The sequence below is a fragment of the Cervus canadensis genome, chromosome 15, assembly GCF_019320065.1.
Source record: "Cervus canadensis isolate Bull #8, Minnesota chromosome 15, ASM1932006v1, whole genome shotgun sequence".
NCBI lineage: Eukaryota > Metazoa > Chordata > Mammalia > Artiodactyla > Cervidae > Cervus > Cervus canadensis.
The window spans coordinates 16,589,644-16,605,546 of NC_057400.1; the positions used below are offsets into that span (position 1 = coordinate 16,589,644).

At 35.9% G+C, this 15,903-nt stretch overlaps 1 protein-coding gene across 1 annotated transcript in view; it reads right to left on the minus strand.

The window, feature by feature from the left end:
* Window positions 1-205: 205 nt before the first annotated feature.
* DARS1 (aspartyl-tRNA synthetase 1) overlaps window positions 206-15,903 on the minus strand; it is a 62,991-nt gene continuing 47,293 nt past the window's right edge. The window contains exons 11-16 of the mRNA XM_043487752.1: window positions 6,791-6,937; window positions 5,691-5,733; window positions 4,266-4,346; window positions 2,627-2,738; window positions 2,368-2,439; window positions 206-879 (exon numbers count right to left, since the gene is read on the minus strand). Of these exons, the coding sequence (XP_043343687.1) occupies window positions 788-879; window positions 2,368-2,439; window positions 2,627-2,738; window positions 4,266-4,346; window positions 5,691-5,733; window positions 6,791-6,937 (547 nt within the window). The 3' untranslated portion in view covers window positions 206-787. The remainder of the gene's footprint in view (window positions 880-2,367; window positions 2,440-2,626; window positions 2,739-4,265; window positions 4,347-5,690; window positions 5,734-6,790; window positions 6,938-15,903) is intronic.

A 15,903-nucleotide genomic window follows, 5' to 3' on the forward strand; every position in this document is an offset into this window, starting at 1 on the left:
CAACCTAAGCCTTCAGCTTTAAGAACTGTATCCTTACACTCATCTGAATTAATCTCTTGATTAATACATATTATGAATATATCAGTCTTCATTTGCTTTTAGGCATTTATATAAACTGGTTGTCTACTTCCCCCCCCCAAATTATAAATGCCAAGAATCAGCTATAAAATCATACTGCCATGAAGTTACACAGAAACATCCATAATTAGCTTTAAAATTTTATTGAAATTTGGGTTTAATTAGTTAGCAATTTAATATAATATTATGTTATGTTGTATAATTTCTAACCAGTATTCTCACCTGCTTTACATGATTTCCAGGCACAATTATTAAGGATTGATATTTTCTGCCTAATTTTCCATAATACTCCAATTACACATTCATTAAAACCTCGATACTTCCCTAAAATTGTTCTTACCTCATGTCAGACTTAAAAAAAATAAGACCAAATATTGAAAATTTAAGACATTAATATTAGAGCCACTGTAATATAGAAAAAAAAATTTACACATTATTAACTGTTTAAAATTGTTGTTTAACATTTATTTTAGTAATGCAAAATGAACTTTTAACATAATAATATGAATTTTTCATTAAAATGTTTAACCATTTCCTACTGAAGCATGTCCAAAGTTATAAAAATCTCTTTTAAAGTAACGTACACTGAATTAGTTCAAAAGTAATTGTGGCACTTTGGATAAGACATTTATTTTATTGCATATTTTAAGTACCTAAGGTACAGCCTGATTAATAGCAGGTTACTGGAAAGAATAAAAAAACATTTTCTTTAAGGAGTAAGTCTTTTGGGATCACGGGGAAACATTGAGGTTTGACGAACATTGTGCAAGCCCAAAAACAGCATGGTCACTCGTTCCAACCCTGGAGAAAACAAAATAATCATTAATTCATTTTCAGAATTAATCATTCAGGGTCATACTTATTGAAAACTACCAAAATAACATCACTGATCAACAAAATGCTTTTCCTTGTTAGAAAGGAAATGACTTCTATTATTTTAAATGAGTTTGAAATGGAATATTCTGGGTCTGATTCAGAAACAGGTGATGCTCTATGTGGGAAAGATAAATGAGATATCCTTAAGTTGTATGATTCTGTGAAATGTGAACCACAAATCTATGTAAGTGTCCAAAACTTATGATTTAAGCAAACAAAAATATAATGTAAGCCTACTATTATATTTTCAAATGATACCAGGTTCTATCAATAGGAATCTGGTCACCAAGATTACCATGAATTCTTTCAATGGATTCTATGTAGTGATTAAAAAAAAAAAAAGCATTAAAAACTTCTTTAAGTGTTGATAAGGAGCAACTTACAAAATACAGTAAGCGAAAATGCAAGGTACTGAATGGTTTATACGGCACACTACAATTTGTGTAAAAAATATATTTTATATACTTTTGCATATGCAAAGATTATCTTTGTAGAGGTAAAGAGAAAACTATAAACAATAGTTTTCTGTAGGGAGGTGAATGTACACTATTCTATTTGCTTTGAATTTGAAATTTGTATATTACCTGTTTACTAGAAAAACCAAAACAACCAACCAAACCTTCAACAAAACTATACATTCAGAATTCTTTTTAAAACAATTCTAGTTAATTAATTTTGGCTGTGCAAGGTCTTTGTTTCTGCACGGGCCTTTCTCTAGTTGTGGTGAGTGGAGGCTATTCTTACTGCAGTGCATGGGCTTCTCATGTTGCGGAACACAGGCTCTAGGGCGCACGGGCTTTAGTAGCCCGGCTCGCGTGCTCAGTAATTGCCGCTCTCAGACCTCTGAAGCACAGGCTCAATAGTTGTGGCGCAAGAGCTTAGTTGCTCCAGGGCATGTGGGATCCTCCTGGACCAGGGATCGAACCTGCACCTCCTGCATTGGCAGGTGGATTCTTTACCGCTGAGACACCAGAGAAGCCCCAGAATTCTTTTTAAGAATTTTTGATACAAACATCCCAAAGTTGAGTTAAATATTTACTCATTTTAAATCACAGAGCAGTATCTTACACATACTCTCGTGGTTCTAAAAGCCAATGAAATGTTTTCAACAAAAACATTTAGCAGCCATCTGAACTTGAGGGACTTTAGCTTTAATTTGGACTAATCAGAATGAACTCATGAATACAGAGAGAAATGAGGATACTCAAAAATTTCATTTAGTCATAACTCATTTAAAAATTCTTTTAATTCAAATTTGTATTACATCTAGCACTTATAAACTTATTTGTAAGTAATAACAAAATACAAAATTTACTTTTTGGAGTCTAATACTGAGGACATTTAGAACTGAAGAAACACTCTGTCAAATGAAATTTGGGTTGGAAATATTGTCATCATATAAACGAATATTACCAATGCCTCCACCAGCATGAGGAGGGGCTCCAAAGCGGAAGGAATCAATGTATGCCTTAATTTTCTCCAAATCTACAAACCAAACATAAAACAAAGAAATGTAATTTATCATCTTATTTAGCGTAAAAAAATTGCAAAAGCAGTTACCATGCAATGAAAATTAAAACAAATGACTGTGTTTCTGAAGTCTTTAAAGGGTTTTAAAATGTATTGCTTTCAGAATATACATGACCCTCCTCAATATACTGAAGTTGTTTACCAATTCCATGATGTAAGGCTCTCTCTGTTAGCAGCTGAGGCTCATGTATTCTTTGAGCTCCTGACAGTATTTCTTCTCCTCTCATGAACATATCATAAGAGTTGGATTGTTTCTATAGGAAAAACAAACAAAAATACCACTCAACAGGTTATTATCCTATTTCTATCACACATATGTGGAAAAACACTCTGTTGCATGAAGAACAATATCATTTTTTCCCCACAATTAATTATACACCCTGCTCCAATGAACATGACTTGCTTTTCTAAAATGGGATTAAACTAGTGAGGGTTGAATGATAACTTCTTTACCTTTATCAGATTTTATGCTCCCCTTCTCCCACACCTTCCAATAACAAATCAGAACAATACATCTTCTTTTAAGCAGTACCGTAGTATTGATTCTTTTTTTTTTTTAAATTATCTGGCTGTGCCAGATCTCAGCTGCAGCATGTGGGATCTTGTTCCCTCACCAGGGATTGAACCCAATCCCCGGCACTGGGAGCAAAGAGTCTCGGCCACTACACTGCCAGGGAAGTCCCCATAGTGCCGATTCTTATTTCACTTTATCATCTGAAATGTTTTTAAGTGTGATATGATGTTGGGATCACTTTTGGAACTTGAAATTATCAACAGGTGTTAGTCTTTTTAATTTTTCAAAGTTATTATTTTAAGGAAAGTGAACTGAACATCAATTTACCATAGCTCAATTCAATCTTTATCAGGTTTTAACTTATTTTCCTTATCTTTCAGTAAACCAATGGTTCTCAAAGTGTGATTCCTGGACTGATAGTTTCACTATTACCTTATGAGAAATATCAATTATCAAGCCCCACCTAAAAAAAAGTTTAAAAAAAAATATTGTTATTCATTTATCTCTGGCTGTGCTGGGTTTTCGTTGCTACAAGGCCTTTTCTCTAGTTGTGAGCGGGGGCTGCTCTCAGTCGTGGTGTGCAGGCTTCTCATTGAAGTGGCTTTTCTCGCTGTGAAAACACGGGCTTCACAAGTTGTTGCACATGGGCTCACTAACTGTGGCTCCCAGGCTCTGGAGCGCAGGTTCAACAGTCCTGGGGCACAGGCTTGCGCACATGGGACATTCCTAGATCATGGATTGAACCCATGTCTCCTGCATTAGCAGGTGGATTCTTTACCACCGAGCCACCAGGGAAGCCCCAATCTGTGTTTTAAAGGCCCTCCGAGTGATTCCGACACTCACTAAAGTTGGGGAACCAATGCAAAGGGAAACCAGTGAAAGCCCACAAAACATTATTTAGATTAACTGCCAGGATAGAATGTGAGTTCTTAGTTCAAGGTCGATGAGAAAATGATTTGATAAAGTCCTCAAGTCTATTAATACTATTTGTTATTTATACAGTGTTTCTTCTTCATATATCTTTAAAAATGATACATGAAAGTTATTTTTAATACAGGTTTTGGGGACTAATTTGCTAGAATATTCAAATTTTACAATATCACTTTGACCTGAATTGACAGGAACTAGTAGTAATACATATAAAAATGTGTCTTTTAGAACTGCAAGTTATTAATGAAAACCATTATTTCCACTGTATAATGTGACACAGTGACAATAAAGTTTTCCCTCTTCCCCCAAACAGGTTATTTAAAATCAAATTACTTACAGGATTTCGTGGGTCAGGCATGGTATAGAAAGGTCTTACAGCCAATGGATATTTATCAAGAATATAAAAATCGGTATCATACTATAAAAAGAATAAATATGATTAAAACAGATTTTTAAGACATTTAATGAAAGTAAAAAGAAGGCTACCATTTTGGTAACTGTCTTTTTTCTGTACATAAGTTTTGTTCTTCAAAATTACTGTAATTATACTCCATATACAATCACTGTTCTGCTTCTTACAGCTGTATCCTACAATTTTGCCATGATGTTATAAATTCTTCCAATATACTTAATTTTTAGGAGCTATTGACTAGTCAATCATAGTTCACATATGCATTTTTCTTTTTCTTTTTTTGGACATGTAATCTCTTCTCAATTTCTCCTCTGCTGAAAACTACGCTGTGATAAACTTATTTTCACCTTTTTCCATTGCAACTCTAGCTCATTTAATTTTCTAGATGTATTTTAAAACTGTCTTTGTTAAATTATCCCAAATCTCATTGGGTTTTACAAAAGCTACATTAAATCTATAAATTATTTGGGAAAAACTGACATCTTTTATCTTCCAAAAACCTTGATTATTTCCCCAATGATTTACATTTTCACCAAAATGTTTAAAATAAATTTAGTAGTTTTTCTCAAATGAAAACTACTGAAATGAATAACATTAACAAGAAATTATGATATCTTTGTTAAAAAGAATATTTACTATGTGACCTACATTTAATTAAAAAGAAACAGTCGTGTTTTATCTGTTTTGATGTTAAACATTTTCCCTAAAATTGGCGTGTAGAGGGAATGTCAACAGAGCTGACCCTGGCTCCACTGAAATAGCGTTTTAAAGGCGTGAACTCAGTACTGTGCAGTTTCAGTGTTCCCCAGTCAGTTGAACCATTTTGAGTGCAACCAGCAGGAGGAGCTCAAGGACTGTTTTTATTCAATTACACAATTCTCTTAATTTAAGATTGCATTAAGTTTAGCTTTTCTCTTTTTTGGAGTTTTATAGAAAAATAAGATAGGAAAGTAGCCTTCATGTAAAAGGCAGAAAAAAATTCATTCACCCTCTAGTCCCACGAGTCAGCGAGGGTAGCCAGGGAAGACCATTTCTAAATAATTTCAATCACCTTGAGGTCCTCTCTAACTAATATGACAATCAGAGCCACATATCACTTTTAGAGATACCTCAGTACAAGTTAATACAAAAATCAAACACTGAGCTAATCACACCATTTGGGTTTGCAAAGCCTCAATACTTTTTATTTTTCTAAGAATTAAAAAAAATATTATCCCCCTTGGGTTTTATTTATTCTGGAATATTACCATTCTAGGGAGATTAGTCCCTCATGTAACTTATTACATGTTCTTTAGAATTTAGATGCGTTTCAGATTTAGAAAAAGAAATCCAGCATCATAAGAGTCCTACCTTCTCCTTTACCAAACGACCCAACAGTTTTTCATTGGGTGTACTGCAAAAGAAACATGAATCAGGTGTCTGAGGATCAAACAGCAACTTAAAAGAGTTTTAAGTTTATAAGGAACCCCTTCTATTTGAAGTTCTCAGAGGATAAAAAATTTAGCTAAAATACACAGCTGTCTATTCTGCTCCTTTTAAAAAAGGCAACTACTACTGGAAACCATTCATGGGTATACCTGGGACAGTTAGTTGGTGCTACTCAATAATACTTAAATAAAAGTATAAATAGAATTTAGCAATTCACTGATTCAGAAATAACATGGATGAAGTAGTTTCCTACAATTACATATAATGAAAATCTACACCAACACAGACTATTCTTGTCATTAAAATGGTTCTACTGCAAAATGGTTTCTCTTTTTTGTTACTCTTTATTAAAGGTTTTAAACCAATTTAAGCTCTATCCTATTTAAGAAAAATTTCCAAAATACATACAAAAATATCATCCAAATTATAGAATTTATGCTTTTCCTTAAATTGTCATCTAGCAATGTAGAAGATGATTAAAACTATATATATGTATATATACATATATGCACGTATATATATTCATTAAACAAATAAAAGTAAATGAGGGTTTTGAGTGAAATATGTTTAAAAAAACCCTAAAAAAATTATAATAATCCTCTCTTCCTTCCGATACCAACTATGAATCATTGTGTTGGCTTGAAGTATTTTAACTTAAGAATCCCTGAATAAAATATAAGTAGACAGAAATCTCCAATCTTTATTAAACTATCATTTCAAAATTATTTGATCTGAATTTAGATAATGAAATATAGTATATCAAATAGAGAAGAGACTTGCATAACTTTTAGAGATTGTTAAAAGTTTCACACCTTAACATACAGAAATATTAACGGTTAGGCAAACCACATTAAACATAACAGTTTATTTCAGATCACACATGGAACAAAACAGCATCATACTATATAACCAAAGTTAATAAAACTTAAGTTTACCAGGTAGATGAAAAACATTCATCAATATATTCATTCTTTTGTATCTTAAATCTAATTACTAAAGTTTTAAAAATCACAAATACAAACCTTAGATCTTCTTCATCTCCCATTTCAATTCCAGCTTCCCTAAGCATAGCCAATGCTTCACAATATTCTAGTCTTAAAGTTGGCTCCAAAAATTTGAATGGCTCACATGGGAATTGTTTATTCACTGTCTGAATTTCAGTTTGAAACCTATTTGTACAAGAGTTAATAAAAATGTGAAATAAATGTTTTTAACACAAGAGGTCACTATGGTAATACATAAAGAAAAATTTTTAACCAATACTGTTGAAGTAAGGAACATATAGCTTTTCTCTTCCATACATCTGATACACACTTTTTTTTTTAAACAAAGCAACATTTTTAACATTTTAGAGGAATTACTATGTGTGCAGTGAAGAGAAAAGGGCAACCTGAGCGGGCTCCAGGGTGGAAACATGCCTTTTCCTGCTCACCTCACTCATCGCCAGACCTCCTAGGGAGGCTGAGGGAGCCTATACTAAAGAGGCCAGTTGACACGGACCCAGGAGCCTACTGTACTACTCTTCCATGTTTCCACTGGTAACTATTTTAATTCAGAGATAACAGAAGGAAATGCTTTTAGAGCAAAGCTCTTTCCTGTAAGCTCAGCCTCAGTGTAGAAATTGCCTCGGGGACTTTCAAGCTCATCTGTAATAGAAACAGCAGCTAAGAAAAAAATATCTAGTGGGTATTGAGTCCCTGTTTATGTCACATAAAATCATTCTTTGAATTAGTGTATGCATCAGAAAAAAACTGTTAACAAGAAATTAAGTTAGATAATTAAATGCAAATACTTAAAAAATATTTAACATCATTTCTCAATCCTGTATTATTTGTCACTGCAGTGGCATTACAGGATGAAAAACTTCCTTTATAATTCATATCAACTAGCACTGTTAGAAACATAAAATACCTATTTTATGAGGCACTAAAAAAATCTGATTTTTAATACTTTTAACAACATTTGTCATCATTGAGGAAGACCAAACTAATGAATATTGTTTTGTTTTCCCCCATTACCATTATACCATAAGTTTGTTTAGGAGAGTGCCTATTTCTTTCCCATTTTAATAATCCCTACAGTATGTTCATCATTTACCTTCTAAAAACAAGAAATGTTCATTGCACTAAACTGCTGCTGTAGAGGATGGCAAAATTAAAAATGCAGTTTTACTAAAGTATTTATGGATGAAATGGTAGCTGAGATTTGCTTCAGAATAACAGAGCATGGAGGGAAATGGGTAAAACAAAAGTGGCCATGGATTGACAATGGTTGAAATTGGGTGATAAGTATATGGGGGTTCATTAGGCTAGTCTACCTTTTTTTTGTATGCTATTTAAATTTTTTCATAATCAACAGAATTGAAAAAAGTATGTTTATAGTCTATGAAAACAGAAGAAATCATTGATTTATTCAAATCTTGACATAAGATGGGTTAAAATGACCCCAACAATTAATTTTTAAATTGCTTTGCTTTGAACATTAACCCCCATTCATGTTATTGATTATCAATATTTTAAAATACATTTGTTTATTCTTCTGTTAGAGATAAGTACTAATGATAAACACGAGAGGGATAAGACAACCACCAAATAACCCAATTTACAACTGACACAGAAACTTAAAATTCCTAAATGATGTATAGAAGACAGGAAGAAGGCTTTTATTTCCAAGTTGCCATCTTAAGCCTACCCATTAAGCCCAGTGATAATGGTGTCTGAATATCTAATTTGTAAGCAGAGAGTTGATTAATTCCAAGTGCTCAAATCATGCTTGCTCTTTTGTTACAAAAACAAAAGTGGAAATTCCACTTCCAATACTAAGTAGAGAAGACATCAATACCTAAAATAAATGAGCTTCATAAGCTTTCTTCAATTATAAATGTAAATGAAAATAAAAATGTAAAAAAATGAGGGAGTTCCTTGGTGGTCCAGTGGCTTAAGACCATGTGCTTCAGGGGGCCCTAGTTCAAACCCTGGTCAGGGAACTAGATCCCCCTAGCACTACAACTAAAGATCTCACATGCCAAAAGGAAGATCTCATGTGCCACAACTAAGACCTGGTACAGCCAAATAAATAAATTTTAAAAATACATAGTAAATAAGTAATGAGAAAAGCTCTATTCCTTAACTGTACTTTCAAAAGATATTTTGTTTTACAGGGAGACATTAGTTGTTCTATAGACTATCTGAATGGAAGTTGCTTAAAATAAACTGTATAGAAATGTTTCAGAGAAAAAAGGGTAAAAAAAAAAAAAAAGTTGGGAGGAGTGGCCAAGATCATAGAATAGGAAGACCTTGAATTTACCTCCTCCCATGGGCATACCAAAATTACAACTGTTCACAGAGCAACTATCCATGAGAATGACCTGAAGGAAAGCAGAAAATATATTCTACAACCAAAGATATAAAGAAGTAACAACAAGACAGATAGGAGCAGCAGAGATGTGGCAGAGTCAATATTCATATCTACAGGCAGGCAACCCACAAAGGACAGGATAATCACAACTGCAGACATCCCCTCCAAGGAATGATAGGTCTGAGGCCCATATTGGGCTCTCCTGGCTAGGGATCCTGCACCAGGAAGACAAGCATCCTCTAGAAGGTCTGACTTTGAAGGCCAGTGGGGCAGGCACTTGGGAGAATTGAAGGCCTGTAGGAAACACTTGAACATGTAAAATCTCGAGACCTAGGGCAGAAGCAGTAATTTGAAAGGAACCTGGGTCAGAGTCACTTGCTGATCTTGCAGAGCCTCCTAAAGAGGCAGGAGACAACTGAGATTTACCTCTGGGGACAGACATTAGCAGCATCCATTTTGGGGAGCTCATTCTATCACGAAGACACTGCTGCTGGCAAGCCCTATCTTGGAACTCTCCTCCTAGCCTACTGGAGCAAGTATCAGGTCTGGCCTACCAGCCAGTTAGCACCAGTACTGGGAAGCCCCGGGCCAAGCAGTCAGCCACACAGGGATACAGCGCCACCCACCAGCAGGCCAGGAGCAGCCGTAGACCCCCTGCTCAAAACACCCCAGCTACCCCAGGATTTGGCCATGTCCAACAGAGGGCCCAAGATTGGGTCCCACCAAACAGTGGGCCAGCATCAGTTCTGGAAGACCTGTCCTGTCCACCAGTAACCAGAAGCCTCAGCACTAGGCAGCACTTGGCCACCAAATGGGCTGGGGGCCATCCAAGCCCACCGGCATGCCCACAGAAGTCAGCCCTGTCGGGGGGCCTACATAGCTCGCGTATAGCAGGCATCCCTAGAACATGCTGCTCTGCTGAACAGAGAGCCCCACAGGCCTCTGTGGGGCTCACAGGATGTCTCCTACATGAGGCCATTTCTCCAAGATCAGGAAATATAATTAACCTATCTAATACATAGAAAAAGAAAAATTAAAAATGAGGACAGTTTACAAAACAAAAACAGACTCAGAGACTGAGAACAAGCTTACGGTTGCCAGGGGGAAGGTTGGGGGAAGGGATAATTCGGGAAGGACATATACACACTGCTATATTTAAAATGGATAACCAATAAGGACCTACTGTATAGCACACGGAACTCTGCTCAATGTTATGTGGCAGCCTAGATGGGAAGGGAGTGTGAAGGAGAATAGATACATGTATTCTTATGGCTGAGTCCTTTTGCTGTTCATCTGAAACTATCATAACATTGTTAATTGGCTATACCCCAATACAAAATAAAAAGTTAAAAAAAAGTGAAGTCAGAAAAACAAATATTGTATATTAATGCATATATGTAGAATCTAGAAAAATGGGTTAGATATTATTTGCCCAACTGAAATGGAGACAAAGACGTTGAGCACAAAGGTATGGACACCAAGCGGGGAGAAGGGGCCTAGGAGGAATTGGGGGATAGGGATTGACATATATACACTACTGATATTATGTATCAGAGAAGGCAATGGCACCCCACTCCAGTACTCTTGCCTGGAAAATCCCATGGATGGAGGAGTGTGGTAGGCTGTGGTCCATGGGCTTGCTAAGAGTCGCACACGCCTGAGCGACTTCACTTTCACGCACTGGAGAAGGAAACAGCAACCCACTCCAGTGTTCTTGCCTGGAGAATCCCAGGGACAGAGGAGCCTGGTGGGCTGACGTCTATGGGGTCGCACAGAGTCGGACACGACCGAAGAGACTTAGCAGCAGCAGCAGACACTATGTATAAAATGGATAACTAACGAGAACATGCTGTAGAGGCTCAGGGAACCCTACTCAGTGCTCTACAGCGACCTAAACGGGACGGTAACCCAAAAAAGAGGGGATGTATGTATACACATAGCTGATCCACTTTACTGCACAGGAGAAACTAGCACAACACTGTAAATCAACTATATACTGCAATAAAAACTGAAACAAACAAAAAAAATGAGGACAGTTTAAGTGACCTCTGGGACAACATCAAGCACACAGACATTCACATTATACAAATCCAAGAAGGAAAAGAAGGGGGCAGAGAATGCATTTAAAGACATAATGGCAGAAAACTTCCCTAACCTTGGAAAGGAAAAAGATATCCAGGCCCAGAAAGTACAAAGAGTCCCAAGTAAGATCAACCCAAAGAGGTCCACAAGTTCACTGTGTGTGCTTAGTCACTCAGTCATGCCTGACTCTTTACAACTCCATGGACTGTAGCCTGCCAGGCTCTTCTGTCTATGGGGATTCTCCAGGCAAAAATGCTAGAGTGGGTTGCCATGCCCTCCTCCAGGGGATCTTCCCAATCCAGGTCTCCTGCATTGGAGGCAGATTCTTTACTGTCTGAGCTACCAGGGAAGCCCAAGAATACTGGAGTGGGTAGCCTATCCCTTCTCCAGGGGATCTTTCTGACTCAGGAATCAAACTGGGGTCTCCTGCATTGCAGGTGGATTCTTTACCAGCTGAGCTACTGGGGAAGCCCTGTAGGTTCTTTATCACACTGTAATTAGGCAAAAATTAAAGACAGAGAATATTAAAAGCAGCAAGGGAAAAGTAACTGGTTACATACAAGGGAACTCCCGTAAGTAGATTAGATGATACTCCCCTAAGGGGATTAGATGATACAGAGGAACAAATTAGTGTACTAGAAGACCAAGTGGTGGAAATCACTCAAGCTGAACCTACATATATAGGTTACTATATATAAACCCCATGGTAACCATATGCCAAAAATTTATAATAGATACACACACATAAGATAAAGGAATTTATATTAACACTAAAGATAATCATCAAGTCATAAGAAGAAAAAAGGAGAAACAAAAAAGAAATAAAAAAACCTGAAGGCAATTTACAAAATAGCAATAAGAACATACTACATGTAAATGGACTAAATGCTCCAACTGACTCAGAGTGGCTGAATGGATAAAACAAACAAGGTCCATACATATGTTGTCTGCAAGAGACTCACCTCAGATCTAAAGACACACTCAGACCAAAAGTAAGAGGATGGAAAAAAACGTTCCATGCAAATGGAAATGAGAAGGACATTACATAATGATAAAGGGATCAATCCAACAAGAAGATCTAACAACTATAAATATACCCAACATAGGAGCACCTAAATGATAAAGCAAATGTTAACATAAGGGAAAAATAACACAATAACACAAAACAGTAGAAGACTTTTAACTGCCCACTTACATCCACAGTCAGATCACCCAGACAGAAAATCAATAAGGAAACAATGGCCTCAAAAACACATTAGATGACATGAACTTAAAAGACATACACACACACACACAGGCCATTCCATCCAAAAGCAGCAGGATGCACATTATTTTCAAGTACACAGGGAACATTCTCCAGGACAGATCACACAGTAGGCCACAAGATAAGTCTCAGTAAACTTAAACTTAAAATCCTATTCTGGATCTTTTCTGACCACACTCAAAGAGACTAGAAATCAACTACAAGGTGAAAAACAAACAAAAAAACCCAGCAAAACCCACTAACACATAGAAGCTAAACAATATGGTTCTAAACAACCAGTGGGTTACAGAAAATATCAAAGAGGAAATAAAAAAATACCTAGAGACAAGTGAAAACAAACATATCAATCCAAAGTCTGCAGGATGCAGCAAAAACAGTTCTCAGAGGGAAGTTTACAGTGATAAAAGCCTACCTTAGGAAATAAGAAAAGTCTCAAACAATCTAACCTGACTTAAAGGAATGAGAAAGAAACAAGCAAAGCCCAAGGTTACTAAAAGGAAAAAAGTAATAATGATCAGAGTAAAAAGAAATAAAATAGACTAGAAAAAGAATCCAAATCTGTAGCATCAGAAATGAAAAAGAACTTACAACTGACACCACAGAAATATAATAAAGGGTCATAAGAGATTATTATGAATACATATATGCTAATAAACTGAACAATCTAGAAGAAATGGATAAACCCCTAGAAATGTGAAATATCCAAAGACCGAATCAGGAAGAAATAGAAAATGTGAATAGAACAATTAACAGTAATGATGTTGAATCAGTAATAAAAAAACATACTCTGAACAAACAAAAGTCCAAGACCAGATGGCTTTAGAGGTGAATTCTACCAATACTTAAAGAATTAACAAGTATACTTCTCATCCTATTCAAAAAAGTTCCAGAGGAAGAAATGCTTCTGAACTCATTCCATAAAATCAGCACCACATTGATACCAAAACCAGACAAAAAGGAAAATTATATGCAAAAATCTTTAAAAATTAGCAAACTGAAATCAATAATATATTAAAAGGATCATACACCATGATCAACTGGGATCTATCCCAGGAATGCAAAGATGGTTCAACACCCACAAATTAATCAATGTGATCCACATTAACAAACTCAGGAATAAAAATCATACTATCATCTCAACAAAGAACTTTATGACACAATTCAATGTCCATTTATGATAAAAACTCTCAACAAAGGTATAGAGGGAACATACCTTGTGTACTGTTGGTATTAATTAACCACCATGGAAAACAGTATAGATATCCTCAAAAAATTAGAAATAGATACAATTTAGCAGTTCCACTTCTGGATATTTTTTGAAGAAATTTAAAAAAAACTAATTTGAAAAAAAAAAAATATATATCCCTAAGTTCATTTCAGCATTATGATTTCATCAGTCAAGATATGGAAGCAACCTAAATGTCCACTGATAGATGAATAAAGAAGATGTAGTGTGTACACACACACACATATATAAACACACTGGAGAAGGAGATAGCAACCCATTCCAGTATTGTTGCCTGGAAAATCCTATGGACAGAGGAGCCTGGAGAGCTATAGTCCACGGGGTCTCAAAAAGTTGGACACAACTGAGCAACCAAACAACAACACAGACACACACGGGAATATTACTTAGCCATAAAAGAATGAAATCTTGTCATAGGGAGGTGGGAGGGGGGATCGGGATGGGGAATACGTGTAAATCTATGGCTGATTCATATCAATGTATGACAAAACCCACTGAAATGTTGTGAAGTAATTAGCCTCCAACTAATTAAAAAAAATAAAATAAAAAAAAAAATTAAAAAAAAAAAAGAATATAGATGAATGTAGAGGGTATTATGTGAAGAGAAATAAGTCTGACAGAGAAAGACAAATACCATATGGTTTTACTTGAATCTAACAAAACAAATTAAAAAACATAACAAAACAGAAACAGACGCAGAGTTACAGAGAACAAACTAGTAGTTACCAGAGTAGAAGGGGTTTGGGGGATGAGTGAAACAGGTAAGGGGGATTAAGAAAAATAAATTCCCAGTTTAAAAAAAAAAAAAAGTCATGGGAATGAAAGGTACAGCATGAGAAATACAGTCAATTATATTGCAGAAATATGGAATCACTATGTTGTGCACTGGAACCAAAATAGTGGAATAGGTCAATTATACCTCAATTAAAAAAAGGCATCAAAATATTAATGATGGTTATTCTCTGGGGGGATGGGATTATGGGGGATTGTTAATTTTTATTTTATGCTTTTATTTCTAGCTGTCTGCAATAAACATGTATTGCTTGTAAAATCAAAATGAAAACAATACATGTCATGAGAAAAAAAAAATCAGTGGTCTTCAAATAGGAATTTTAAATACAATCCTTCATCAGTTATCAAAGCACTAGATAATCTGTCATATCCAACTTAATACTTTGAGTACTCTCAAAAGTATGGAGAAAAGAAAAGAGAAAAAAAAGACACTCTTGATCCTAGTTAACATGCCTTCCATCCTCTTATTTTCTCTATTTTAAACATTATCATAAGAAAAAAATTTCTAATGCACTTTTAAGGCAGAAACTATTTGCCAGTTTAAAGGCTATACAGAAAGTGAACATTTAACATAATTCAATTTTATGAACACCCAGACATGCCTAATAATTTCTATAAATGTGTCAATTCACCAGGCCCACATAAGCTGAAAGCCCTTTCAGTATACCAGTTTCTAATTTCTACTGAGCACTCACTGTAAATATAAATTGATCAAAAAATTAAACAGTCTCAACACAGGCTTAACTTACACAGATTCAGTAAAGATTAGAAACTGAAAGACTAAGGGGACTCTTTAACTCTGAGGTAAGTAATAATATTATCTTCACTTGTAACAGCAGAGGAAACTGAGGCACAGAGTTATGTAACTTCCAAAATGCCCACACCAGGTATACAGCCAGCTTGGGATCTGATCCTAGGCTGCCTGGACCTGGCTGAGCTGAAGCTCTGAAATACCATTCCCTCCCTGTGCTCTCTCGCTCAGTCATGTCCGACTCTCTGCAAACCCCAAGGAATGTAGTCCGCCAGGCTCCTCTGTCCATGGGATTCCCCCGGCAAGAATACTGGAGCGGGCTGCCATTTCCTCCTCCGGGGGATCTTCCCCACCCAGGAATTGAACCTCTGTCTCCAGAGTCTTCTGCACTGGCAGGCAGATTCTTTACCACTGAGCCTCCTGGGAAGTCCTACTATCTCATACTACCTCTCAAATAATAAACTGCTATAAAGGTAACATAGGCTCTATTTCTGAGAAATTGAGGATGTAAAATATTGAGGAAAAAACAAATATAGTTAGGCTGTTTACAATCTGGTAGATTAGCTAGCTAGCTTAACTGGCTGCAGCCCTAACTGACTTGGATTCAGACGTACTCTTTTGAGTGTGGATTTTCCCACTAATT